Source organism: Myotis lucifugus, unplaced genomic scaffold (genome assembly GCF_000147115.1).
Source record: "Myotis lucifugus unplaced genomic scaffold, Myoluc2.0 scaffold_160, whole genome shotgun sequence".
Classification (NCBI taxonomy): domain Eukaryota; kingdom Metazoa; phylum Chordata; class Mammalia; order Chiroptera; family Vespertilionidae; genus Myotis; species Myotis lucifugus.
Window position 1 is genome coordinate 549,723 of NW_005871208.1, and position 27,882 is coordinate 577,604.

Here is a 27,882-nt window from a genome sequence, read left to right on the forward strand (position 1 = left end):
TCAACCAACAATATTATAAAGATATAAGTTTTATTGTATTAGCCATGAGTTAAGTAATAAGAAATATGACTTGATGGATTTTGTTGGTGGTGGTGCTGTTGCTGCTGTTTTCCTTATAGCATTTTTTTTCTCAAAGTTTTTACAGAACAGGTTCTCAATTTCCAAGGGAGTCTGAGAGACCTTTTCACCTACTACCAGCAGAATGGCCCTCAAACCAGCAAATACCATGATTTTTCCCTTTCTTAAAAATCTAAAGAGATGTAAGGCCACACCTAAATTACAGTTGTGAGCATTCAGAAGACCTTGCCCAGAACCATTGGTGAAGAGAGAGGATATGAGAGAAGGTCGTAATATTTAGGGACTCCATGAGGCACCCTAACCACAACCAGGTTCTGCAATAAGCAAGCACTGGGTGGGGAGGGGTTTCAAGGGGGAAAGTAAGGGTACAGTTAGCAATGGGGATGGCGAGTAGTGCATGGCCAGGATGCTTTGGACTGGCTGATGGGTTACACGTGAGGGCGACGGGAAAGAAATGAAGAATAGTGCCTAGATTTAGGGGGGTAGTTACTGCAGGGGAAATGGCACGACTGGGGAAGGAACAGGTTTGGAGTTTTAAATCAAGAATTCTCTTTGGATGTATTCAGAGTGAGATGTCTATTTATTCAGAGTGAAGATGCCAAATGAGGCAGTTGGATATGTGCTGGACTTCGGGAAAACTTGCATTATGAGTGTTTTCTGAATAATAACATAAGCTCAAAAATGTACTTTTCTGCCAATTAACACACGTGCTGAGTTTGGCAGAAAGAATACAGAATTAGAAGTCAGAAGGTTTGGGTTTTGATTCCTGTTTGATACCGTTTAACCTTAAATAAGCCATTAATTTCTGTCCAGAAATGTTGCAGATCTATAAAATGAGGCTAATACCGTGTCATCCATCAGTGGGTGGGAGGATAAAATGAGAACTTAAACCAAAGTTTTTGGAATCCTGAAAAGAACTCTATAAATCTTAGGAACTGTACTAGTGTAACTCAATAGGAGAACTTTCAAAGGCTTGGAGATTTGGGCAAAGTCTTTGATAGAAACCTGAGAAGAAGAGGATAAGAAAAGGTGAGACTAACCGATGTGAGCACACCCTTGTCTTCTTGTTGGAATGAGAGGCTTTTCCCACAGCCAGGACAGTGGTTAGGTGCGTCTGTCTGTAGAGGTGCCGATAGGTGTTTCTGCGGGAAGATGAGAACAGCCTTCTGTAAATCTATAATCCCTGCCTCTTCTGCCCTCCCCACAAGAAAAATCTAAGAATAGAAGGAACCTTACACATAATTCAATCGAACCCCTGTGTTTTCTAAAGGAAGTTGAAGCCCAGGGCAGCTATGTGACTTACATAACTTTTGTATTGTTTTTCATGATTCTTTTCTTGCCTTTTTTGCAACCAATTGAACACAACAGTAGGTTTATAAGGTGGTTTTTTAAACAGTCATACTTGGAAGTTTCAAGTATAGTATACACTTTTTATTTTTTTGAGAGTAAGTTGCTGACACAGCCTTTCACCCCTGAATACTTTAGTGTGTGTTTTTTTTGGACAAGTGCATTCTCCCACAGAACCTTAATTTAACGTCAGAGTCAGGAAATTAACATGGATTCATTGCAGCCATTTAATCCTCAGGCCCCTTCAAGTTTTTCCCATGGGCCCCAGTAATATCCTTTATAACAAAGGATTCCGTTTCAGAGTTACAGATTGCATTTAGTTGTCCTCTCTTTCATCTTCTTCAGCCTGGGCGAGTGCCTCAGTCTTCCTTTGACTTTCATGACCATGACACTTCTGAAGACTACAGGCCAGATATTGTGTAGAATTCACTCAGTGTGGGTTTGTCTGATGCTTCCTCATGGTTAGGCTCAAGCTATGCATTTGGCAGAAATGTCACACAAGTGAGGCTGTCCTCTCATTGCACCTGCCAGGTGGCACACACTCTTCATTTGTGTCATTACTGGTGATGGTGACTTGGTTGAGGAGGTGCCCCCCAGGCTTCTCCCCTGTAAGGTTACTCTTTACCATTTATAATTAACTAGTGGCCCGGTGCACGAATTTCGTGCGGGGGGGGGGGTGGGAGGGGAGGGGGCTCAGCCCAGCCTGCACCCTTTCCAATTGGACATCCCTCTCGCAATCTGGGACTGCTGGCTCCTAACCGCTCACCTGCCTGCCTGCCTGATCGCCCCTAACTGCCTCTGCCTGCCTGCCTGATTGCCCCTAACCCCTCTGCCTGCCTGCCTGATCTCGCCCCTAAACTGCTCTCCCCTGTTGGCCTGATCGCCCCTAACTGCCTCTACCTGCCTGATCTCGCCCCTAACTGCCCTCCCCTGCAGGCCTGGTTGCCCCCAACTGCCCTCCCCTGCAGGCCTGATCTCACCCCCAATGGCCCTCCCCTGCCGGCCTGATCTCGCTCCCAACTTCCGTCCCCTGCCAGCCTGGTTGCCCCAACTGCCCTCTCCTGCTGGCCTGATTGCCCCTAACCCCCTGCCAGCCTGATCTCGCCCCCAACTGCCCTCCGCTGCTGACCTGATCACCCCTAACTGCCTCTGCCTCAGCCCCCACCACCATGGCTTTGTCGGGAAGGAAGTCAGACGTCTGGAAGATGGCTGGTCGACCGGGTCTAATTAGCATATTACCCTTTTATAAGTATAGATAAGTATTTGTGATGAAGGTACTTTAAAACTATCTGAATTTTCTGTTCTTCATTAAATTTCTGATTCACTCCTTTACTTAATTATATCAGTATGGACTCATGGTTTTCAATGCTATCCAGTGAGTTAGAACTGTCATTTACTTCGATGTTTACACCATTCCAGACTGGGCCAATGGGAGTCCCTTCAGGCTGGCTTCTGGGTCCTTTCATCGCGTCCTCATTACTTCCTTGTTTTCTGGTACCACAAGATTTCCCAAGCTAATTTTACCTTTTTCCTGCCTCAGGCCTGGAATCAGCCATTTCCCAAGGAGCCCTGGGTTAGTAGAAAATGATATTTGGAAGTGAGGATCTCTTGGAGCAATATGCAGGCCTCGGCCCTCTCGGTGCAGGGCTAGCTGCTGCTCTTAAGCTAACTGTATACTATACTGAAAACCGTGAGTTCATGCTGTCACTTCCAGTTCTAACCCAGCCCTGCAGGATTCATTCTGGTTTTCTCCTTCCGATGTTTGTAGCTCCTTATCTAACAAAAACAAACCTGGTTGCCGTTGTCTTTCATATGTTAACTTACTTGATCAGAAGCCATTGTTGCCTCTAACAGCTGGTGCCCTCACACTGTTCAGGCTCCCTCACTGGTGTCCTCCATGTGGACCCCTCCTCATACTTCTCAGGCTCTGACACCCAGGCCAGGCCACCCCACACATTCTTGTTTCCCCTACCCCACTTAGACTTGAACGCCTCACATTGGGCCTCCCCTTACCTGGATCCCCCCGCTTCACCCCACTCCAAGCTTCCCCTGCATGAAAGCTCTCCATCCTGCTTACACTCTGATGCCCTGTGCTGGGCAGCCATCCTCATCCCAATCAGCTTGTATTGGGCTGCCCCCCAAGGTGGACCCCCTCTTTGGCCTGCACAGGCTCTGACCGCCCACGCCAGGCTACTCCCGTGCACAGATGCTCTGCTTAGGCCCCAGCACCTGGCACCGGCCTCCCTCCTGTGGACGCCCACCCGAGGGATTTATGACTGAGCCATTTGAGGGGTTGGGAATATGGAAGGAAGGGCAAAAGCTTAACCTGACATGTAAGTTTACTTTCTGAGATTCTAAGCAAAAAAAGGAAAAAGTTATTGCCCTGCTTTACCAAATACACATGTTATCATTTCTTGACTACATTTTCAACCAGAAGGAATTGTTTTTATATTTTAATTTTTCTTTCATCTGTGTCCTTGTAGCCTCTTATGCATACCTCTTTTTAAATACTTTTCACAAGTCTGGGGTTTGCTCCAACTATAAAGATATGCCAACTCTGCATTCAGGACATTCTATTGGAACAGCAGTTCTCAATCTTTTTTTGGTCTTAGGACCCCTTTACATTCTTAAAAAGAGCTGAAAAGCTTTTGTTTATGATAGTTATATCTATTGATATTTACCATATTTGAAATTAAAGCCAATTGAGAATCTTAAATATTTATTTAAAGTCATAATAATGTACCCATTATGTAATTACATAAATAACATATTTTACGGGATAAAGTTATATTTTCTAAGAAAAAAAGGCATTGTTTGACATTTTTTGCAAATATCTTTCATGTCTGGTTTAATAGGAGATAGTTAGATTCTCCTGTCTGCTTGTGTATTCAGTCCTTTGTGAAATATTGTTTTGGCTGAAGCATAAGAAAGAAATCTGGCCTCACACAGTTGCAAAAGGGAGGACCTCATGTCCTCTGGAAAAGTCTTAGGGACCCCAGGGATCCTCAACTACACCTGGACAACTGCTGCGCTAGGACATAAATTCCTAGATGAATATTTGACGACATTCACGAGAGGGACATTTATATACAGTTGTTGATTCACTGCTTACTAGTTTATTCTTCTTTATCCGCTTCAAGAAGCATATCTCAGAGCAAATAAGAATGACATCGTAGGGATAACCATAAATCTACTCTTCTGTTTAAAAAAAAAAAAGTCATTTCTTCATACAGCCAATGGTTGCAAATTTGTTTTCACCCAAACCCCAAATGATGGCAGCACGCTGTGTGTTGAAACAACAGGGTTGCTGGCCTCTGTCCTAGACATTCGCACCAGGCGTCTGGGGGCCAGTCACCCCATTGGAAGGCAGCACCACAGGACTGTGCCATTGTTGATTTTCTCATAGGGACCACGTTCCCACAGTACAGATACCCCGTAGTCAGCCAGCCAGTGCTAATTACCGGGCACTTCCTGTGTGTTCACCAGGAACCAGTGGGACAGCAAATGCAGCCTCTACCTGGGGTACATCAAGCAGACAGACATGTCTGTGTAGAGAAACCTTTGATGGGTTTGCACTAAGGGTAAAATGTATGTCCGGAATTGACTAGCTGCCCTAACTTTCCCTGGCCTCACTTAGCAGGATGTTTGATCTGTAGATACTTAGCATGCCCTATGAACTTTGATTTTGCTTAAGTGGATCTCTTCAGGGCATATTTTCTTTCTATTTTAGAATACTGCATCTGCAATGTAGAAAAATGGGAAGCCACAGAAAAGTATATGGACCCCAAAAACTGGTAGCCCACTTACTCTATCTTGATATTTATCCTTCAAGTCATTCTGGGGGTTTTACATTTCTATACATTAATTCAGTATATTTCCACAATATCTGTAATCTTAAGTATTTTTCGCTATTTTTAATTCTCTCCTCAGACCTTTTCTTTAACATTTTTCTTAAACTCCTTCATGTGTAAATTTGGTAACCAAGTGGTTATAAGTACTAATTTATAGTCAGTTTTAAATCTATTGCATTTAAAGTCTTCACCTCTAAAAAACATAATATTCAGTAAGAGTCTGATGTCATGTGGTCAGCTTGGAGCGAGGGAACTGGTTTGTTCATGGCATTGTACTTCCCTGCTGCCTGTCATGTGACTAAGGCCGTGGGACACAGAGGGCATTAGGCAGCACAAGGTGCTCTGTCAGGCAGAGGAATGGGAAACAGGTAACAGCGATTTTACAACTTTGTCAAAGTGTGTCCACATTTGAAAAAAGCAGAAAGGAGATATATAAAATGGATAGTTGTATGCAAGATGGTGAGACTATGGATGTTTTTCCTGTATTTTGTACACTTTTAGCAATGTTCTGTTGCTTTACTATTTAAAACAAGAAACCCTGTAGCATATGTTTAAGTTTGATAATACATAATATCAAGTCAGAAATAATGCTGTATTTTCCTAATATAAAACAACTAGAGGCCCAGTGCATGAAATTTGTGCACTCAGGGGAAGGGGAGTCCCTCAGCCCAGCCTGCACCCTCTCGCAGTCTGAGAACCCTCAGCGATGTCCAACTGATGGCTTAGACCCGCCCTCCACAGCAGTCGGACATCCTTAGCGCTGCCGCGGAGGCGGGAGAGCCTTCCGCCACCGCCACTGCACTCGCCAGCCATGAGCCCGGCTTCTGGCTGAGCGGCGCTCCCACTGTGGGAGCGCACTGACCACCAGGGGGCAGCTCCTGCATTGAGCATCTGCCCCCTAGTGGTCAGTGCGCGTCATAGTGACCAGTCATTCTGCCGTCCGGTCGATTTGCATATTAGCCTTTTATTAAATAGGATGAGTGATTTTTTATTTATTTATTTATTTAGGCAAACATCCCAAGCATGCATACTCAAATGACTGCTGACCCTTTAGAAGCAGTCACCTGTGTGGTATTTTCATTGCTTAGAATCATTTTTCAGCTACATTTAAATCATGTGATTTGGGTGGTTCTGGCAACAAAGATGTAAACGTTAGGGCTGAGTACTTCATTCAAGAGGAAAATAAGGCCCTGGCCAGGTAGCTCAGTTGGTTAGAGCATTGTCCAGATACGCCAAGGTTATGGGTTCCATCCCCCATCAGGGCACATACAAGAAGCAACCAATGAATGCATAAATAAGTGGAACAACAAAATTAATGTCTAATCTCTCTCAATCTCTCTCCCTTCCTCTCTCTAAAAATCAATGAATAAAAAATATTTGAATGAAAGAAAGAAAGAAAGCCAGTGTTGTTCAGTGGTTGAGCATTGACCCATGAACCAAGAGGTGGTCACTGGTTCAATTCCCGATCAGGGCACATGCCCCGGTTGTGGAATCAATCCCCAGTAGGAGGTGTGCAGGAGGCAGCCGATCAATGTTTCTTTCTCATTGATGTTTCCATCTCTCTATCCCTCTCCCTTCCTCTCTCTGAAATCAATAAAAATATATTAAAAAGTAAAAATAAAAATAAGACTTTCCTGCATCATGTGGCATGGTCATGGGACATCCAGATATTGATTCCTCAGATGCAGAATTTAACCAAGGCTGGTTCTTGAGGCTTCTTGGATATATTATATTCAAAGATGCTGATAAAGCCATTCTCCTGTTATTTCTTTTTCTTAACCCATGCGTTCCCCCTTCAGGTTTTCACTGGAATTTTCACAGCGGAAATGTTTCTGAAGCTCATAGCCATGGATCCCTACTATTACTTCCAAGAAGGCTGGAACATTTTTGATGGATTTATTGTCTCCCTCAGTTTAATGGAACTGAGTCTAGCAGATGTGGAGGGGCTTTCGGTGCTGCGATCTTTCCGATTGGTATTCCACATTTCTCCAGTTTCTTTTTACATTTCCTGTCTTGCAAATACTAGAAGGAGTTTTGCATAAGTTAATTCGATTTTTAAAAATCCTTAGCTATATTCTGCTTCCAATTCCAGTTGGCTATTTATTGGCTTAGCTAATAAAACCTTGAAAATTGTCCTGTTAAACACCTAATGTAGAGGTTAGTTTTTAAAATCAGTCAACAAACAGATGTCAATTTTAGGAAGTTCCTCCTAAGGTAATGGTTAATGTAAAAAATGAAGGAGGGCTCCCGAGGACTATTCTGAGATCCTATTTGGATTTGCTTGTGGACCTATTTCTTTATCCGAACATCTCTCTGAAATGGCAAAAATTCCTCCTTACTCAAAGATGGCTTTCCTCGTTGCTTCTATTTTGGTAACTCCTTCCAGAAAATGAAAATAAAATAATCTTTAAAATATATACATTGAAATTAGCTGTTGAACATTGGCTTTGTTTTCCATGTCATTAACTAAGAAGGATTTTTTAAATTAATGTATTTGAAGAAGTTAATGTGTAATTACTAAAATGACTCTGAAAGAATAGTGAACAGTATCTTCAGAATAGTTTCCCATTAGCATAAGCATAAGTGTGATGTGCTGACTAAGTCCCTTGAGAAGCTTCGTGGATCCCGCTCAGACAAAGCATCAGAACTGGCTTAGGTTTCTCTCTCCCTATTGGGAAGATACCTGTGCACTTGCAGCTGAAAGAATTTAAGGTGTGTTTTTTTTTCATCAGGATCATCAGCATATCTAAGTAAGAGAATTGGAATAGTGTAGAAATACTTGTAAAATAGAGATCTCATTCAGTCCAACTCACAAACTTAACATCTGCCAAGTTTCTGGAACCTCTGCTGACTAGTCTTTGGTTAGGATCCAGCCCACAGTAGACTTTTTTTTTTCATAATAGACTTTTTGAGAACAGTTCTCATTATCTACAAAATGAGAAGCAGGATTAAAAGATAGAAACCTTAGCACTAATATTCTTAATAAATTAGAAGCCAGTCAAGAGGGGAAAATATGAGTGACCCAGATATACACAGGGCAACACCTGGTAAATCTTGAACTCTCAGATAAGACTAAAGTTTTCAGTAAAATTAAAAAAGTGTTCAAATCAATGCTATTGCTTCTATTAGAATTCCTGTTACATTATCTTTGAGTTGTTAACTTATGACTGATGATAACCTCATTACTATCATTCCATTCATAGTCTTTATGCATTCTCAGGCTGTTCGCCAAGACCTTGTAATCTGGTCACATGAATGAATATAGAATATCGAAATTTCATGATTGACATACAAAAGTTCCGTCCTCTGAATTGGTATCAACACAGGGTGGGGCAGAGTAGGTTTACAGTTGTGAGTACATGAAGCACAGTGTATTTTTGTATTATTATTTATTAATTATTGTATTATTTTCCGTACAAACAATTGTAAACCTACTTTTGCCCCACCCTGTATAGTCCCTTTTCAGAAGACGTTTGATGTATGTGGAACCGCCCCTTCTCGGGAGTTGTGCTTTCCTTCCAAATTATTCCAAACATATCACAAAGTTTCATATCATCCATTAATTATTTATTGGCAAGCAAAACAGCTATTTAGAAGTTTTAAATGCTTTTTTAAAGGGGACAGATAATTTATTGTCACTGTCCTTACCATACTCGTCTTTTAGTTCACTACGTATCACGTTTTCCTTGATATGTCCCTTGAGAAATTGAGGGAAAATTAATAGGAAAAAGGTATGCTCATGTATGGCTTTTTAAAAAAGTAGATTGGCTCAGGGACTAAAGCCAGTATTTGTGGTTCCTACTTCTAAATCTTTCACTTACTGTAAAATTAATCGGTTTTCCCTTATTTGTGCCTCAGTTTCTCCCAGTTTAGTCCAAGACTGTTAGAAAGTCCTGGGAATTTCCCAAGGGTGCTCAGTAAATGTAAGCTGATCTTATTAATGATATATGCTTTTATTTTAGCCATGTGGTAAGAAAATGGATGGAGTATCACTTGGTTTTTGTTTGTTTGTTTTTCCCTTAGCTCCGAGTCTTCAAATTGGCCAAATCCTGGCCCACCCTGAACATGCTGATTAAGATTATTGGAAATTCAGTTGGTGCCCTGGGCAACCTGACCCTGGTGCTGGCCATTATTGTCTTCATCTTTGCTGTGGTGGGGATGCAACTGTTTGGAAAGAGCTACAAAGAGTGTGTCTGCAAGATCAACCAGGACTGTGAACTCCCTCGGTGGCACATGCATGACTTTTTTCATTCCTTCCTCATTGTCTTTCGAGTGTTGTGCGGGGAGTGGATCGAGACCATGTGGGACTGCATGGAGGTGGCAGGCCAGGCCATGTGCCTCATCGTCTTCATGATGGTCATGGTTATTGGCAACTTGGTGGTTAGTACTAACTTGTACATCTTATCTTGGCCGACAAGTCCAGTCTGTTTCAACCTTCTAGTATCTTCCATGTCTGTGTTGGTTTTTATTCTTTCTTGGCCCAAGAACCCTAAGGTACAAATGAAGGAAAGGAGGCTGCTATTTACAGAGGCCTACTGAGTCATAAGCCCCACAACCTGCCCACATTTTTCATAGTTATGGAAATAAACTCAGAAAAGTGACTTTTCTTAGACTCACATAGTTGATAAATGTTGGGGTTTGTGTTAGATCCTAGACTTCAAACTCTATACTCTTTCTACTACAAAACTTTCTGTCTTCTACACCAGAATTTCTCAACTTTGACACTGTTGACATTTTGGGTTAGATAATTCTTCGTTGTGGGACTGTCCTGTGTATTGTAGGATATTTAGCAGCATCCCTGGCCTCTATCCTTCACTGGCCAGAAGTGACCCCAACCCCAAGTTGTGACAACCAATAATGTTTCCAGACATTGCCCCCTAGTTGGCAAAATTGCCCTACATTAAGAACCACTGACCTAAACCATCTTAGGGTTTTATTTAATTTGTAAAAATGACAAATTGCTTTCTTGCTTTACTTCGATCTGCCTGCCTGCTGTTTTCTGCCTCTGTAGATAGAGCATTCACCAACAGGTTTTAACACCTTGTTTCTCAGAGTGTGATCTGAGGACTAGCAACGAGATCACTTGAGAGTGTGTGACAAATGCAGAACTTAGGCCCCACCCCAGAGCTACTGAATCAGAATCTGCATATTTAACAAGATTCCCAGATGATTGACATGCACACTAAAGTGCGTGGGAGCACCCATTTCTCAGATCAGGCCGAATCTCACCTGTAAGTGTAGAGCAAGGAGGACTGGAAGAAGGCACACTCAGAGGATCCCTTGTAAGCTCATCCATGTTAGTTCTCTTCCCTGTTCTGCAATAGAGAAGCATTCCAGTAGAGGGTTCCTACTCACCAGCCTTTGATCCAGCTGTAGCCACCCTCTTCTGTGATGTTTTTAGTTTTAATCTCTCCCTTTTTCCATTCCCAACCACCATTCCCTCAGTCCTAATCCCTCTAGTTTTTCCACTCCTTCAGTGAACACAGCTATTACCTACTAGTGTGTAGTAGGATCAGCAGTTACCAGCCCTGACTCACCCCGCTTTCCCTAGTCTCCCATTCTCAGTTGTCTCAAGGACAGCTCTCCATGACTGTCTACAGATACCTGAGCACATGAGAAAGCCACCTGTTATTTTTCTTCTGATGACACCTTCCCAGGTTCCCCTTTGCTCAGTGCTTCTGCTCATCTAGTCTCTCGGAATCTGTAACTGTACGTCTCCTCTGACTCTTTTCTCTCCGTTCCCAGTAAATGTTTGATGTCTTTCATACATCTTCCTTCCTTTTCTGTATTTACATCTTCCTTCCTTTTCTATATTTACATCTTTCTTCATAGTCTAAGATCTGCCCCTCCCTTTCCATTTCTATAACCCAACCGGTATTTCTAGAAAACCACCAACATCATAACCACCCAAGTTTCACTCATTAAAAAGGTCAAGTCCCAGGCCCTACACCAGATCTACTGGATCAGAATCTCTCAGGTGAGGCCAAGGAACTATGTAGTTTTAACAAATATCCCACCACAGGAGATTCTTGTGCATTCTAAGATTTGACATCACTGTAGCCTAATCCAGACCCTTATCACCTCCTGCAAATATGTCTCCTAACTCCTAGTTCCTAAGGAATGGCTTTCTCAAATGTGTATAATCATCTGTGACTCCTTTGCTCAAGAACCAATAGTGGATCCAATTAAAATTCAAATCCCTCAATTTGGCCTTCAGAGCCCTCTCCAGTTCACACACCCGCCCCATATTACCAACATGCTCCTTTTTAATTCTACAGATGGCCCAGATAATCCAGATACGTATATTTCATGTATTGTTTCCATCCCTCCCACTCTGTACATACTATTATCTCCACTTAAAATATATGCCTTACTCTTCAGAAGTGTGACAAATTAAGGGCCAAGTATAAATCAGGAAGTGAACACCTCTCCCACTTTTCAAAAGTAAGTTTTAATAAAAATAATTAACCTTAATGACCAATATAGTAAAATAGGAAATGAAAAGGGAGAGAAAGAAAGAAAGAAAGAAAGAAAGAAAGAAAGAAAGAAAGAAAGAAAGCAAGAAAGCTTGTATCCTGTGGCTTAACACTTATACAACAGAACCATCACTGTCTTATAAAACTATTTTATTTTGATACATGTTAGGAAAACAAAATTAATTCTTAAAAGGAGATGACATGAAATGTATTTTAGTTCTACCTTCTTGATTTGTTGTATGAAAGTAGGGCTCTCCAAGCCTATTTTTTCTAACACGGGTCCTCCAAGGCATCTACTGCTCATGAGCATTTGGCATTTATGCACTCTTTCATGTTCCCCAATAATTCATATCTACCTTTTTGGTTTTATTTTGGGGAGATTTTCTTCCAAAATGGATACAGACATTTCTTTTTCTGTTAATAAAAAAGGTAACCAAGGTGTACACACACACACACACACACACACACACATATATATATGTAAAACTATAAAAGAACCAAGAAAAGAGGTGCTAAACTCCTTATATTACAACCAAAAATCAAACGCAATGCTCACCTAGTAACGTGAGCGTTTAAAACACTATGTGGGCCAAGCAAAACACAACATAAATTCTTGAGTGTGTTACATAAATCTGTAGGCTTCCAGTTTCCTAGTTTAATGGATAAATTACCATTCACTATGCTACATTCACTCTCCTTTTTTCCGAATGCTACTGGTACAGGTGCTGAACCTGTTTCTGGCCTTGCTCCTGAGTTCCTTCAGTGCAGACAATCTGGCAGCCACGGATGATGATGGGGAAATGAACAACCTACAGATCTCAGTCATCCGTATCAAGAAGGGTGTGGCTTGGACCAAAGTGAAAGTGCACGCCTTCATGCAGGCCCACTTCAAGCAGCGCGAGGCCGATGAAGTGAAACCTCTGGACGAGATGTACGATAAGAAGGCCAACTGCATCGCCAACCACACTGGTGCAGACATCCACCGGAATGGAGACTTCCAGAAGAATGGCAATGGCACCACCAGTGGCATTGGCAGCAGCGTGGAGAAGTACATTATTGATGAGGACCACATGTCCTTCATCAACAATCCTAACTTAACCGTGCGGGTGCCCATTGCCGTAGGCGAGTCCGATTTTGAGAACGTCAACACAGAGGACGTTAGCAGCGAATCAGATCCTGACGGCAGCAAAGATGTAAGGTCCTAGCCTAGAAACCAACCTTGATCCTGTGTGAGAACAAACAGGGCTCTGTCAGCTCCAGATATTGGTTCAGCGATGGGCTTTGTAGAGAGAATCTGGAATAGCCAACTCACCCCCCTGTTGCCATTCTAGGCCTTCCCTAGGTGACCTCGATTCCTGAGATGTTCCTGGATCTATCTCCCTGGCTTATGGATCATCTAGGTCAGAGGCTGGAGTACCCCCTCAAGTAGTTCCCTGCCATTAATCTGTGTGAGCGGAATCCCTGAGACCAGCCTATGGCCACATTTGTTTAGGGTGGATTACTGACATCTGTGAGTGCGTTCTAATGTTATATCCCATCCTGACAGAGGTTTTGAAGGCCCTGTGGTACTTGTTTGCCCATCATGAGTTGGATGATGATGACTTTCAAGTAAGAATTGAGGAGAACAATTATAGCTAGTACATCATCCACAGCAAAGGTATAGAGTAGTCAGTGGAGTGTGGACATGTTGCTGCAGAGTCTCTTGATCTTGATCTCCCTTTTCCTTGCATATCTAGAAACTGGATGATACTAGCTCCTCTGAAGGAAGTACCATTGATATCAAGCCGGAAGTAGAAGAGGTCCCAGTGGAACAGCCTGAGGAATACTTGGACCCAGAAGCTTGCTTCACAGAAGGTGCGGGGCAAGGAGGGGGGTGGGGGCACGGGGCACTTGCTGTTTACAGCGTCGCTAGGGATACTGGTTGGATGAGAGGGTGGGGACTCAGTGGCTCTCTTCAAGAACCTTGTTCCCCACCTCCTCATTTTTAGGGCAGTTGATGCTGTTTTCCCTGCTCAAACTATTCTCTAACTTTTCTTTTTCTTTTTTGTGAATCCTCACCCAAAGATATTTTTCCCATTTTTCCATTGATTTTTAAAGAGAATAGAAACATTGATGTGAGAGAGACACATTGATGGTTGCCTCATGCACATGCCCCAACCAGGGCCAGGGATCAAGCCTGCAACCAAGGTGCATTCCCTTCACTGGAATTGAAGTCGTGACCCAACGCTCTAACCACTGAGAAAAACTGGCCAGGCTCTTTCTTTTCTTTCTCTCTCTCTTTTTTCTTTTTTAAATAAGAAACATCAATGATTGATTGGCTGCCTCCTGCACACCCCACACTGGGGATCAAGCTTGCAACCCGGGCATATGCCCTGACCCAGAATCAAACCATGACCTCCTGGTTCATAGGTTGATGCTCAACCACTGAGCCATGCTGGCCAGGCAATCTTTTTTTTTTTTTTAGTATGTTTTTATTGATTTTAGAGAGGGAGGAAGAGAGAGGGAGATAGAAACATCGACCAGAGAGACATATCGATTGGCTGCCTCCTGCATGCCCCCCACTGGGGTTTGAGCCTACAACCCGGGCATGTACCCTGACTTGGAATTGAACCTGCAACCTGTGCATGGGACAGTGCTCAATCAACCTAGCCACACTGGCCAGGGCTCTAACTTTTCTTTGTCCACTTTCTCTTGGCATCAGTCCAGAAATTTCCATTAGAAAGGCCTTTTCTGTCATGGCTCTGTCTGCCTCTTGACTACCCTTTTCTTTCCCTCACTTTATGGGACATCTTCCCAACTCCAGAGGGCCCTGGCAGCCTTGCAGCAGGGCCTCAGCCCTGTGAGCCTCTTGATTTCTTAATCAGATGATCTGAGTCATCTGCTGTGCTCCCAGCTGTGTGGTGGGGCAGCATCTGGTGGGAGATAGAGGAGAGGGCAGGGCTGGGTGGGGCATGTTCACGGTCTGACCTGCCTCTCCCCCTGGTGCCAGGTTGTGTCCGGCGATTCAAGTGCTGCACTGTCAACATCGAAGAAGGCCTAGGCAAGTCTTGGTGGATCCTGCGGAAAACGTGCTTCCTCATTGTAGAGCACAATTGGTTTGAGACCTTCATCATCTTCATGATTCTGCTCAGCAGTGGCGCCCTGGTGAGGTCCGGGGGAGAATATGATGAGGGATTGGCTGGGGAAGGGTGTATAGGAACTAGTGGGAAAGACTGCATGGGGCCCAAGACCGATTTCTCTGAGAACACTGATTGGCTGTGGACCCGAGAATAATGGTCTGTTGAAGTGCTTTGGCTGGTGCTTTGAGCCTTTGGGATTAGAATCCACATCCTGATCTTTAGACTCAGCCCTAAGGCGCCTTTTCATCAGGACAAGAATACAAAGTACCAAGTGTCTTCACCGCTTGGTTTGCCCCAACCTAAGCAACTTCCTAAAATGAACTTCCCTTTCTCATCTAATACCCCAAATCTCTTGCTCTTTACTTTTCAGTTGCCCAAGGTATGGAGGGGGAAGTGTTCCTCCACCCCCTCGCCCTTCACAGCCTACTGGCTTTGGAGAACCGGTGGCCTTAGCAGATATTTAGAGTGTTAGATCTCGGGTACACGGGTTATTTCTGTTCCTGTGGTTGTACGTGGTCATTAATCTGTGAGGCTTATAGGGCACTGAACACGCAGGCTCCTCCCCTGCTAGGACTCATTTTTTCTGGCATCTGCTTTCACTTGGGCTGGATTGTAGCTGAGGAGACCTGTTTTCACCGGGGGATTTATGAGGGAGCTGCTTCCTGGTTGAGCAGATTTGAGGACAGGGACTAGAGACACTACACACTTTCCTTCTGTTTGTTAAGGGAGAGATTTTTGAAATGTTTTTAAAGAAGGTGGGCACATTTATGTAGGTGTGGAGTCAAATCTTAATCTGGAAGCAAAGAAAATAACAAGGGAGAAACCCCAAAGTCAGTGTCACAGATCCCACCAAGGCCTTGAGAAGTTTTGCTGACTTGTGAGGTAGGAGAATAAGAAAAGGTGAAACAGGCAGTAACGTGTGGTAAAGAAGAGCCCAAGGATGCCAAGGACCAGGTTTATGTAGGAAAGTGTCAGCACGAAAGCTGGAGGCAGAAAATGGTGGCTTGTGTCCTTGGTCTGAGTGACGGGGAGCCCCCGCCCTGCCCACCCCTGAGTCACCGCATCGGCAGGCACTCACTCGGCGCTTCCTGGGGCTCCGTGCAGGCAGCAGGGTGACAGACAGCCTGGCCTCTGCCCCCCAGGAAAGGGCGGATCAGACTAAGGCCAGTGGTTGGGGAGAGGTGTTGTGTCATTGTTGCCGTCCTTCTTCAAATCTAGGAAACAGAAACCTCAACTAACGAGCATGCCCCAGCCTTTGGTCCTTCTCTTCCCCTTCTCCACAGAAAAAGCAGCAGCGAAATAAACGTTCTGAGCTTGGTTTACTACTCACCCTGGACAATTGTTATGTATCATAATTGAATAAAAGGGGATACGTGGCTCAGTACCTGAGGCCCCGTGCAATAGTAGGCATGAGACTTAAAAATAGCAAAGTGAAGCCACAGCCAAATTGTCCCAGAAAAGACTAGAATGTGGTTGTGATGGAGCCTGAGGGGAAGGGGATTAGAGCCTCAGGTGACACGAAGATCAGTGTTTGGCCTCTCACATGTCCTGGGCTGTAGAATGGATTTCTACAAATGGAGTTAAGGGGAAGCAACATGGAAGCTGGTCCTGTTTTCACTGGGCGATTTATTTGTACCGAGATCCTGAGGACTGTGGACCCATGACCTCTGCCCCCACTGTCCAGTAGTGAGACCGGAACACCTGGTGTTCCCCTGCCTCCTCTGGAAGAGAGTCTGCAGGCAGCCCAGTGTGTCCCTCTGGAACTGCTCAGAGCCCACGCCTCCGTTTGCGTGACAAGGGACTTTTCCCACCTTCCAGGTTTCCTTTTTCCCACTTTAGGAAGTCTCTTCTCTTGGCACCACCCTTGTGCAGTCTACCACTCTGCACATGGAATGCTCATACCTTTGTATCAGAGAATTACCTCATTCGGGAATTCCAGAGAAAGAAAGTAGTACTAAGACTTTTTTTTTTACCTGAATATCTCCCAGCCCTGTGGCCCTCTACCTGTATCTATGACATCAGGGGCTAAAAGGAGAAAATATTTTGTCATATAAATATATAGTATTGGCAAGATGGTGAAAAAATTGGAACCCTTACACATTGCTGGTGGGAATATAAAAAAAAATGGTGCGACCACTTTGGAATAGAGTTGGGCAGTTCCTCAGAAAATTAAACATAGCATTACCATATGGCCTAGCCATTCCACTACTAGGTATATATATCCTAGGGAAATGAAAACATGTCTAGATAAAAACTTGTACACAGATGCCCAGAGCAGCAGCATTCACAATAGCCAAAAAATAGAAACAGCACAAATGTCCATCAATTGATGAAAGATGAACAACATGTGGTATAGCCATTCACTGGAATATTATTCATCAGTAAGAAGTGAAGTACTGATACATGCTGCAACATGGATGAAATCTGAAAACATTGGGCTTGGTGAAAGAAGCGAGCCACAAAGGACCACATATTATTATTATTTTTTTTAATATATCCCATTGACCCTTTACAGAGAGGAAGGGAGAGGGAGAGAGAGCCAGAAACATCGATCAGCTGCCTCCTGCACGTGCCCCACTGGGGATGTGCCCGCAGCCAAGGTACATGCCCTTGACTGGAATCGAACCTGGAACCCTTGAGTCCGCAGGCTGATGCTCTATCCCAGCCGTGGGCAAACTACGGCCCTCGGGCCAGATCCGGCCCGTTTGAAATGAATAAAACTAAAAAAAAAAAAAAGACCGTACCCTTTTATGTAATGATGTTTACTTTGAATTTATATTAGTTCACACAAACACTCCATCCATGCTTTTGTTCCGGCTCTCCGGTCCAGTTTAAGAACCCATTGTGGCCCTCGAGTCAAAAAGTTTGCCCACCCCTGCTCTATCCACTGAGCCAAACCGGTTAGGGCAAAGGACCACATATTATATGATTTTATTTATATGAAATGTCCAGAAGAGGCAAGTCTGTAGAGGAAGGAAGTAGATGAGTGGTTGCCTAGGACTAAGGGGAGATAGACTAGAGGGTGACCGCTAGAGGACGTGGGCTTTCTTTTAGGGGCAATGAAAATATTCTAAAATTGATGGTGGTGATGGATGTACAACTATGAACATGCCAAAAGCTGTGGTACACTTTAAATAGCTGAATTGTATGGTATAGCTCAATAAAACTTTAAAAAAAAAATCACGTGTAGCAGGGGAGTGAAGTGGAAGAGACAGGAAGCTGGAGAGGCCACGCTTCGTGGTGGGAGGCGCCGCGGCCAGGGCGGTGCTTGTGTGCCCTGAGGCGCGACGGGCAGCTGCTGCCTCTCTTTCAGGCCTTCGAGGACATCTACATCGAGCAGAGGAGGACCATCCGGACCGTGCTGGAGTACGCCGACAAGGTCTTCACCTACATCTTCATCCTGGAGATGCTGCTCAAGTGGACAGCCTACGGCTTCGTCAAGTTCTTCACCAACGCCTGGTGCTGGCTGGACTTCCTCATTGTGGCTGTACGTGTCCTGCTTTCTACTTCCCACCCTTTCTAGCAGGAAAACAAAAACAGGGAGTTCTCTTCTCATGGCTGGAGCGGCCTGGGGCCCCGGGCATAAGGCAAGATGTAGATAGATGTAGGTCTGGGTAAGTTGTTTTCAGAGCCGTCAGATCTTCACTTTGGGAAGGGAGCTCTGAATGCATTTGCTCCGGGGACCGACCAGCCAGCCAGCCAGCTCTTTGCCCTGGCGGTTTGGCTTAGAAAATTCAGAGATTAGGAAAGGGAAGTGGAATCCTTGGTATCACAGCCCCTGTTTCTTAGGCTGGGAACAGGAAGGCTCTCGTCCCAAACTGCAGGATGTCCTCTTCTGCTGCCAGGAGAGGGGTGAGGGACGGAGGTGGGTGCCGCCGGGATGCAGGGAGAGGGGGATCTGGGTAGACTCTCCTGCTGACCGTTCCCGTGACGCTTCCATCCAGCTCAGGTCTTCCTACCAGACTGATCTGAGCCAGTCAGCTTCTCAGGGAGAGGGGAGCTCACACCCACATAAAGCCCCCTCTCCCCCACAGGGCCATTTCCACAGTGACCATCGAACTTAAGAAAATCCTTTTTTCCCTCAGGTTCCAAGACCATCTCCAAGGCTTGGCCATTACATCCCGAGTTATTTTTCAGGGTGGAGGCCGCTGCATCTGTAACTATTTCTCACCCCACCAGCACTTGTTTCTTGTTGGCTTTTCTAACCGTGGTGATTGTCTCTTATTCTGTGTAATAACTACAGCTTTTTCTCCCACCCGAATCAGCATTGGAGAGAAAGGGTGAATGGGAATTGTAGGACCAGGGCCCATGGAGAACTCAGTTCCTGCTGAGGGCTGAGAAGTGCCAGCAAGTAGAGCATTTGGAGGCTGAGTCGGTACATTTAGAATATAGGTTTGTTGGCTGCATGGTGAGCTGTCTGTAGAGTGCTTCTGGGATCCAGGCTAGAGCAGCATGGGAACCTCTTCCTTGGATAACAGGAGCCCAGCACTCGGCAGCAGCAGTGATCTCTGCTCTATAAATGCATCCCTTTCCCAACAAGGTCTGCAGCTCCCCCGGCTCATGACTCCTTCCAAGAGCTGTCCCTCTGCCTCAGTGAGGTGAGGAGGTCACCCTCTGCTCTTAAAGTGAGCCAAATGGGTGGTCCCGCAGAGGGTGCCAGCCGCGACCCTCCTACCTAGAGGTTTCAGCACTCCCTTTAGCACCTGTTGACAGCACCTTGTGATAGAAGGGCCTCTGCCTCCCACAGACTGAGACTTGAGCTCTCAGAGTTCAGGGAGGGGCTTGGGAGAAGGCCAAGAGACCTGGGCCTGCTCTCTTTCTAGAGCAAGGGGCCACTGAGAGTCAGGGGGCACACCTACGGGAGTCCAAGAAGCCCTTCCTCTTCTGGACCTTCCAAGAATTCAGACAGATGCATCCACTACCGCACTCCAACGGCCCTAGGGAAGCTGTGATTTGGAACAAATCTCTCCCACCATGACGTTTACTGCCTCCACTGCCCACCCTAACCTGAACCACTATCTCCCTCCTCTCGGGCGTGAGCAACCCCAGAATTTGAGGATATCGATCAGGAATCTCACATCCCTCTGTACCCAAATAAGCTGCTAAAAGCATTAACAATTCTGCACATCATCATTTATTCAGCAAACATTTTTAATCACTTTTTATACTCAGTGTCAGGGAAGTAAAAGGCACGAGACAGGTATGTAGCCAACGAACAACAATCCGTAAGTCCCTCCAGCTTTGGGGAGTTGTTGCATTCTCACATTGCCATGAGGCCTGACAGTGGCTCCTGAGAACGCCTCTACCAGTTGTTAGTAAGCAAATACCATTCTCTGTGTGGGATTGTCCCAGGAGCCATAGGGGGTCACCAGGGACGGGCAGGCGTGCTCCACCCCCTGGGGAGCTCACACTAGCTTGCAGGGCCGCCGTGGCCTGATTCAGGCTGGTGGTAATCAGGCATTCTGGGAACAAGGCTCTCCCAGGAACCCCCTTCTGCTCACGTCTGTCAGGCAGAACAGTCCATGTAGTCTTTGCGCATCAAATGTTTATTGAGATCCACAACGTGCACAGCCTGCTGCCAGGTGTTGTGGGGGAAAATACGGAGAGTAGAAGACGGGCACTTCTAAGGGCCTGAAAGATGAGGCACATACAAACAACCGTAGCAGAAGCAGAGTGTGCTAAGTAGGGACAGCCCTGGTGTGAACCATGGCCGCACTGGTTGCCATTTGTGAGTTGTGGGTGGAGAATAAGGCTTAGACTGACAGCTGGAACTGTCAGAGTTTTCGCTGCCCTTTGAGTAAGATATCTAGAGCCCTTGGCGTGTTAGGTCATCCAGCAACGTAAACATTTTGGGTCCCAATTCTGCATCATTTCTTAGAGACTCTCTTCCAGGGTTTCATCTACCAGTGACTGACGTCCGAATCTCTTATTCATCACTATGTGTGTTTCCCTAATGAATTTTCATTCTTCCGATTGCCCCTTTAAGCTACTCTGAGTACTTTTTAGAATCAGGAGGTAATCCAGATAACTTATAAGGTTAATTGTTCTGTATTTATAAGCCATCTGAGTTCCCAAACAGAGACATTTTATTTTGCTCGGGTCCTTGGCCGCACTGGAGATCTTGTCCTGTAGAAGAATGTTGTCATCTTTTCCCCACGAAACATTGCCCCATCATATCCAAGGTTAGCCAGCACCCTGGCTCCAGGGATGGGAACTTTTCAGAGACCACTCACCTCATTCTGAATTCAGACTGCTGAAATGGTCTCTGTTTGAAACGTTCACATCATTTTGAAAAAGTCACCCAATGCCCTTTTTTCCCCTGCCTCCAGCCATCGATAATCTGAATTTTGACTTCTCAACTCCTTTTTCAGGTTTGGCTCTTTCCTTAAAGTATACTTTGAGCAATGTTCTCACTATCTCCACTGAGAGTTTAACAGGGAGGCTCAGAGGGTTATAAGAAAGTCCTCAGCTACTAAGAAATAACCCCGCTAGGATCCTTACTATCTTCCTGGGGAGATCTTGGCAAGATTGATCAGTCAAGCGCAGATTATCTCTCAACAATGGTTAGAGCCAACCTCTGGATTGGCGTCTGTACCTCCTCCCCACTTTAGGCCTCTTTGTTATCAGATAAATCATACTCACCACCACTCCCCCCAAAAAAGAGCTGGAGGTCTTCTCGCTTTGTATGGGGCCAATAGCCGCTGGAAGCTTAGCCTTCAGCAGTCTTTACCTGGCAGATTCACAGGACAGAGCTGATAAGGGGTATTTAGAACTCAGGCACTTGACTGGGATGGGACAGCTTACCTTCAGACTTACCTATTAAGATCTTGCTAAGCCCGGCCACTGTGGCTCAGTGGTTGAGCATCATCCTCCGTGAACAAGGAGGTCACCGTTCGATTCCCCATCAGGGCACATGCCTGGGTTTCGGTCTCGATCCCCAGGAGGGGGCATTCAGGAGCAGCCAATCAATGATTCTCATCATTGAGGTTTCTATCTCTCTCCCTATTATTTAAATGTGTTTAAGAGTTGACTGTAATTGGCAATGGTGGGCAAAATACACCTCCATGTCTTATCGACCATGGTAGATGGGAGGAAAATGATTGGTTGTTGCTAGTGTGTTCTAGATAAGGCTTTGAGGCCCTTGTCTTAGGCAGAAATTCAACCCTGAACTATGTACCTTTTAAAGAACATGAGCAGCCTAATAGGGCAGCATTTAATTCCGGATTTGTTTTGGACACCACCTAGGAATCCAGAGAAGATTCCTGTATTGGTGGGTTATGAGTACTTGCATAGGTAAAGGTTTACAGCCCTTTTTAAAATGGAAACTTTTAAGGCTCCCCATCCCTGACCCTCACTCGGTCATTGACCTCCTTCTACCCCCTGCCAGTACTGCTGCTCAATTATAAATATCTTCATTTAAAAACAACAACAACACAGTTTGGTGCAGTTCAGAGATGCAGAATTAAATCCCTAAGATAGAGATGAAAAGCAACAAATGAAACTAAGCTATGAGTTGTTTATTTTTCTCCTCTAAATTTGCTTTAAAATATCAATTCGGGCTAAGCAGACCTGTAACCAGAGGGAATTTAAGAATTGTTCATGGTGGAACATCTTAATCTATCCCAGAACAAGGGAAAGACTGCTCTTAGAAATCCAGAGCCCAGCCATTCTAGGATTTGAGCAACTAAAGGTGCTTCAGATCTCAGGTCAGGCGCAGCTGTCAGTGTGGGCACTTAGTACCCAGTGTTAGGGGATCATAATGGTAACTGCTCTGAGGACTCTGGAAGAGCAGGAAAGCGTTCAACCATGACTCTAGGCCTGGGGCCTGCAGACTGCTCCTGAGTATGCCAGTGTGTTCAGCTTTGGCTTGTTCAGACACCTGCAGTCCTCTACTGGGATGCCTATAACCCAACCTGCCAGTGCGGGAGGGCATGTCTGTGGAAGAAAGAGCTCCGGCCTGGGAATCGGAAGTGTGGGTCTTCATCCTAGCTTCAGGGCTGCTGACGTGATCCCAGGCAAACTCTTGTGTATTGGGCATATGGGTCTCAGTTTCCTCATCTATAAAATAAAATTTTAAAAATTCTTCCAAGGATCTTGCCAGCTGTTATTTTAATGATGAGGAACTAGAAGATTGGCCTGGAAAGGACAGACCTGAGGCCAGGTTGCTGTGGACTGTTCTGGGGATTAGAGGGAAAAGTGTGGATGCAGTTGTGCAGACCCACCCACGTCCTCAGGGCCAGGGAGGAGTCATGGGTATAGTTAAAAGATGGAAGGGTTGTTATAGTTAAAAATGAGAAATAGAAGAACTATACTTAAGTGAGTTCTCAGAGACTCAAAATTTTGTCGAGAAGTTTCTTCGCCTGGCTCTTTTCTCCGTGGGAACTGTAAAGTCGGCTGTGGTACTTATGAATGTTGCCTTTGTTCATGTAGTGACTCATCAAATTCTTCAACAAATGGTTTCTTGTCACCCAGGAGTCAGAGAGCTTGTCCTTGTTGGCAGTCCCTGGTGAAAGAGCTGAGGAGGGGGCGGCCTGCGTGGAGTGTGTGTATTGATCTGTATTCTTTTCCATAGGTGCCATTAAATTTGTCTGGCTTAATTTAATGGGAACTTCTGGGACCTGCAGAGACTGTAAAGGGCGAGGGTAAGGTTTTTGTCATCTGTTCAGGCTCCTCTTCTTCCAATGGAACTTCCTCATTCTCTCCTGCTCCCTTCAACCTCTTCCCTTTTCCAACTTGTATGTCTGTCCACCGCCCTCCCTCGATTTTCTCTTTCCTTTGTGTTTTTTCTTCTGCCTCTCAACCACCTTTCCTTCCAGGTCGTTTGAGTCCAAGTTGAAGTAGGCAGCTGGTGTTACCCACTTCCTCTACCTGGGGGGCCCACCCTGTCTGATCAGTGCTAGGGGCTTTGTTCTAACACTCTGGAACCTCTGTTTTCTTTTTCTTTTTGTTGTGTTTCCTTTTTTGTTTTTCTCTTCTGTTTCCGTGTAGGTCTCTTTAGTCAGCCTTGTAGCTAATGCCCTGGGCTACTCGGAACTAGGTGCCATAAAGTCCCTTAGGACCCTAAGAGCTTTGAGACCCTTAAGAGCCTTATCACGATTTGAAGGGATGAGGGTAAGATATAAGAGCCGCTGATCCTTCTGCATGCCACTGGAACTGTTTAAGCATGCTAGAACTGATCACATGGTGGAAAGATCATTCAAACCCCAACTCTGTGATGCAGCTGCTCTTTGATCCTCCACTCTCTCCGCCGCACCTGCCCCGTGCGAGGAGAGTTGCATTAAGCTGCCTCATCACATTAATAAAGGCCCCGCCCCCAACAACATGCCATCGCAGAACATGTTAACATTGGCTATTCTCATTTGGCCTGGCTTACCTGTAGCACTTGGGGCAGCTTTCTGGGCTGTTGACTTAATAGGGAGAATCACCAGGTGCAAAGAAGGGGAATTGTAACCCAGAGACCCCCCTGAAAAGCAGAGGCTGCAGGTAGGGAGATCTTGTGTAGGGCCATCAGCCAGGTGGGGACTGTGACCTTGGAGTCACTCAGCAAGCAGCTGAGAAGGAGCTTGAAGACACGCTGGCAGGCCTGGAATGGGGACGGAGCGGAATTTGGCACGGCCCTGGGGAAAGAAATGCTTTTCTTTGTATTGTGATTCCTCTTATTGCACCTTGTTGTTCTCAGCCCAGTCCCATAAGGACTGGCAGCCTCTGTCTGATAGCAAAGCTTTCCTCCTCACCCCCTACCCCTCTGCCCACGCTCTGTGGTCCCCTGTCCTAACACTGTCAAAGGAGCAACCAGGTACGATGCCACATGATTATCAGCTAGTTCTCCTTCAATTTCTTGACACCTGCTATTCCTGCTTTGGTGACACTCCACCCAAATCCAAAAGGTGCAAGGTGCTGTCACCCTGCCAATTTAGAAATAAGGCTCCCTCTTTAGGTGCCTTTTTGCTGTTTCTCTTGATTTTTTAAAAAAAAAGTGTGTGTGTATGTACACATGTGCACATACACACATACACACTAAAAAGTCAATTTCCTAAAACCAAGCGGGCAACAGGCTTTTGGTGGTAACAGCGTCCTGTGGTGATCAGAGAGGTCTGTTATACTTAACGAGACCAAGAAACCTCGTTTCCATTCAGATGTTGAATACATGCAGGAGAGCAAACCAGAGGATGTGTTTTTCAATGTGCAAATGTCAGAATGTAGGAATGAATATTAAACAGTCGCAGTAGTCCACACGCGAAGCCAGGCTGATTGGAGAAACGAGACACTAGACCGTGCTGCTTCATTCATTCCTCATCTGTGTCCCTGGCCACTAACTATTCTATGATGACACCCATGGTTGTATGGAAAGATGAAAATTTCACTGGCGCTTGGGGATTTTATTATTTTAGTTTATTCACACAAATGCTTTTTGCAACAAATTTGTGTTTCTTTCTGTAGCACAGTCACAGTTTGGTTTACTAAATACCAGCTTTCTGCAACCCACCCAAAGCCATCTGCAGGAAGGCCAGTCCCCAGCAGCATAAATCTATTTTAACTTGAAAAGCAAAACAAAACTCGGGATTCTTAGTCTTCCTCCCGTAGATGAGAGAGGCTTCAGGATGTGTGATAAGGTCGTGGTGATGCTCAGGCTAAATGTAGGGAGAGAGGCTACTGCCGAGGGCTTGGTGTTTTCGGTGGCCATGGCGTCATTGAAACTGGGATAAAAATGCTCTTCCCTCCTCCCCCACGTTCCCACTTTTATCAGAAGGGGTTAGTTAAATATTTTAAATAAATCATACTAATTTTTTGTTAAAGAGTTTGTTATTTATTTTGGTGACTAAAAAACTGAGGATTAAAAAAAAAATCCCTTAAAGACAATATTTGCAACATTGTACCCGAGCCCAATAGCCTGGGAGCCTCTACATTCCCCCACAGTGATCCTGGATCTCATAAAATGAGACTGGTTACCTGAAGAAAGACCAAGAAAAAATGCCCAGCTGATACTTGCTACTAACTTTCTCAGATGCTCATTATGTGGCAGAAACAAGCTGGTGCCAGCTTGCTCAGGAGGAAATTATTTGAATAATCCAGACACTGGGAGCCCTTTTGGTGGCCACACCTCCTCCTTTTAGCCCCTCCCTTTCTCCCCTTTCCTGGACTCGCAGTTGCCACTGCCCCCAAACTTCTACTTGTCAGCTTTCAAGGACGTTTAAGAGGCCAGAATGAATGATCAGAGCAGTAGAAAGTTTTATTGGAAAAGCATTGGAAAGAGGAACTTGTATATCAAGGTTTTCTCAAATATGGGCAGGAACAAGTGAACCCAAAGCTAGGATGTCAAACAATATAGAAACGTAGAGCTAAGGAAGCTCTGGTACAGGAGTGTCACCTCACTTGGTTGACTCCAGCCAACAGCTCTGGTTGGGCAGGGGGAGAGGGCTCGGGTCCATTCCTATATTGTGGAAGAATAACTGCAAGGAAAAATATTGAATTTGCCTGAATTTATAGTTTTATGTGTTATTTTTCTTTGGGGGCATATGTCCTTAATTCCTTGCTTGGGGTTCTTGTGTATGCCCACCCTTGAGAGATTACCCTTAGAAAATGTTAACTAAGAACTTTTCAAGAACCAAATACTAACAATGCAGATGGGCTCAACTGTCACTGTGCTGCTCCAAGGATAGGCTCAGAGCTTCACTGGAGAGGGAACAAACAGCCCTAGCCTGTCCTGGACACTGACCTCAGTCTCTTCCTCTCTTCTTCCTCAAACCAAAGACCAGAAAATTGAAACATTCATGCTATTGGAAAAGTAATACTTGATGTAGTTCTTTGCTTTTCTCTCCTCCATAGTAATCTTCATTTAAGGTGTTGCTGTGCTATTAAATATTTGAGGGCATTTAGGAGTAATGCTATGAAACATGCATGCATTTTTGTTGGTTGTCAGTACATAGTGGTCCATTAAAGCCATGTTCCCTCTGCCAGATATTAGAAGCTATTTGACATATTTCATAGTGTTTAATTGAGCAGTAATATTCTAGGCATAGAGATGACAAAAATGCTGTAAAATTTGATATTCATTGGCATTTTCTCATTAATTATATGAAATTTGTATCAATTGCTAAGTATAAACTTTCACTGAAAACAGTCGCTTTTTATAGATTGTTAGAACCTAGCTTTGAGTAATATTTCTATACCTAGTTTTTAAAAAATAATGAATTTCTTGAGAATTATTAGAGAGCAGAAGAGAAGGTTCAGTTTATTAAGAGACTATCCATGGACACTTGAATTCGCATTTATAACCCATATAGTGTGAGAGTTCAAAATAGCAAAGCATGGTTTCTTACCCTTTGTTTGCTGAGAATATCAGCACAATTATATACGGAGCACAATTAAACAACTTCTATTTAACATATCGCAGCTCACTAGCTACTGTTTATAGCCAGAAAGAATTATTAGTAAATTTCATCAGCTCTGTTTACTGTTTGATTCATAAAACTAAGGTAAGAAGTTTCTCTTTGGTTATGATTAATAAATGAAAATATGTCTACATCTTAAAAGTACATTGGATTTCATAGGATTTTTATGTTACACATGTCTGAGAACAAGGCTCAGTAAATAGTTCTGTGTATTGATTCCTTTGATCAATCTTTGAGTATAAAAGTGTGAAAAGATCACTTAGTCAATTAGCTAATTATTCTTTCCTGCTGTTAATATTACACCATATTCAGCTGTAACACAAAGACACTATGTAGGACAGGTTAGGCTGGGTTATAATAGGAGAGTTCCCAGAGGAGGTTGAATTGAGATTTTAAAAACACTATTTCTAGGTTTCAGATCTTTGGGAGCCTTCTTCCCTGAGGCCTACTTGAGAGGATCCAGTAGAAGGTTGTGATCTCTCACCTAAGCTCTGCGGCAGACGCTGTCACAGAGACCTCGCTTTTGAATCTGCATAACCTCTTGTTGTTTGAGAAATGATTATTCCTGTTGTGGATCCCCTCCTTGTGCCTGTTTTTGAGCACATCTCGTTGCTTTCCG

General features: G+C 44.5%; 1 protein-coding gene across 1 annotated transcript in view; it reads left to right on the forward strand.

Moving 5' to 3' along the window:
* The window catches only part of SCN8A (sodium voltage-gated channel alpha subunit 8), a 121,298-nt gene that overhangs the window by 78,872 nt on the left and 14,544 nt on the right, over positions 1–27,882 (forward strand). Inside the window, 7 exon segments of the mRNA XM_023759654.1 lie at positions 7,076–7,249; positions 9,300–9,656; positions 12,475–12,945; positions 13,489–13,606; positions 14,742–14,896; positions 18,185–18,358; positions 23,860–23,982. Coding sequence (XP_023615422.1) covers positions 7,076–7,249; positions 9,300–9,656; positions 12,475–12,945; positions 13,489–13,606; positions 14,742–14,896; positions 18,185–18,358; positions 23,860–23,982 — 1,572 coding nt within the window.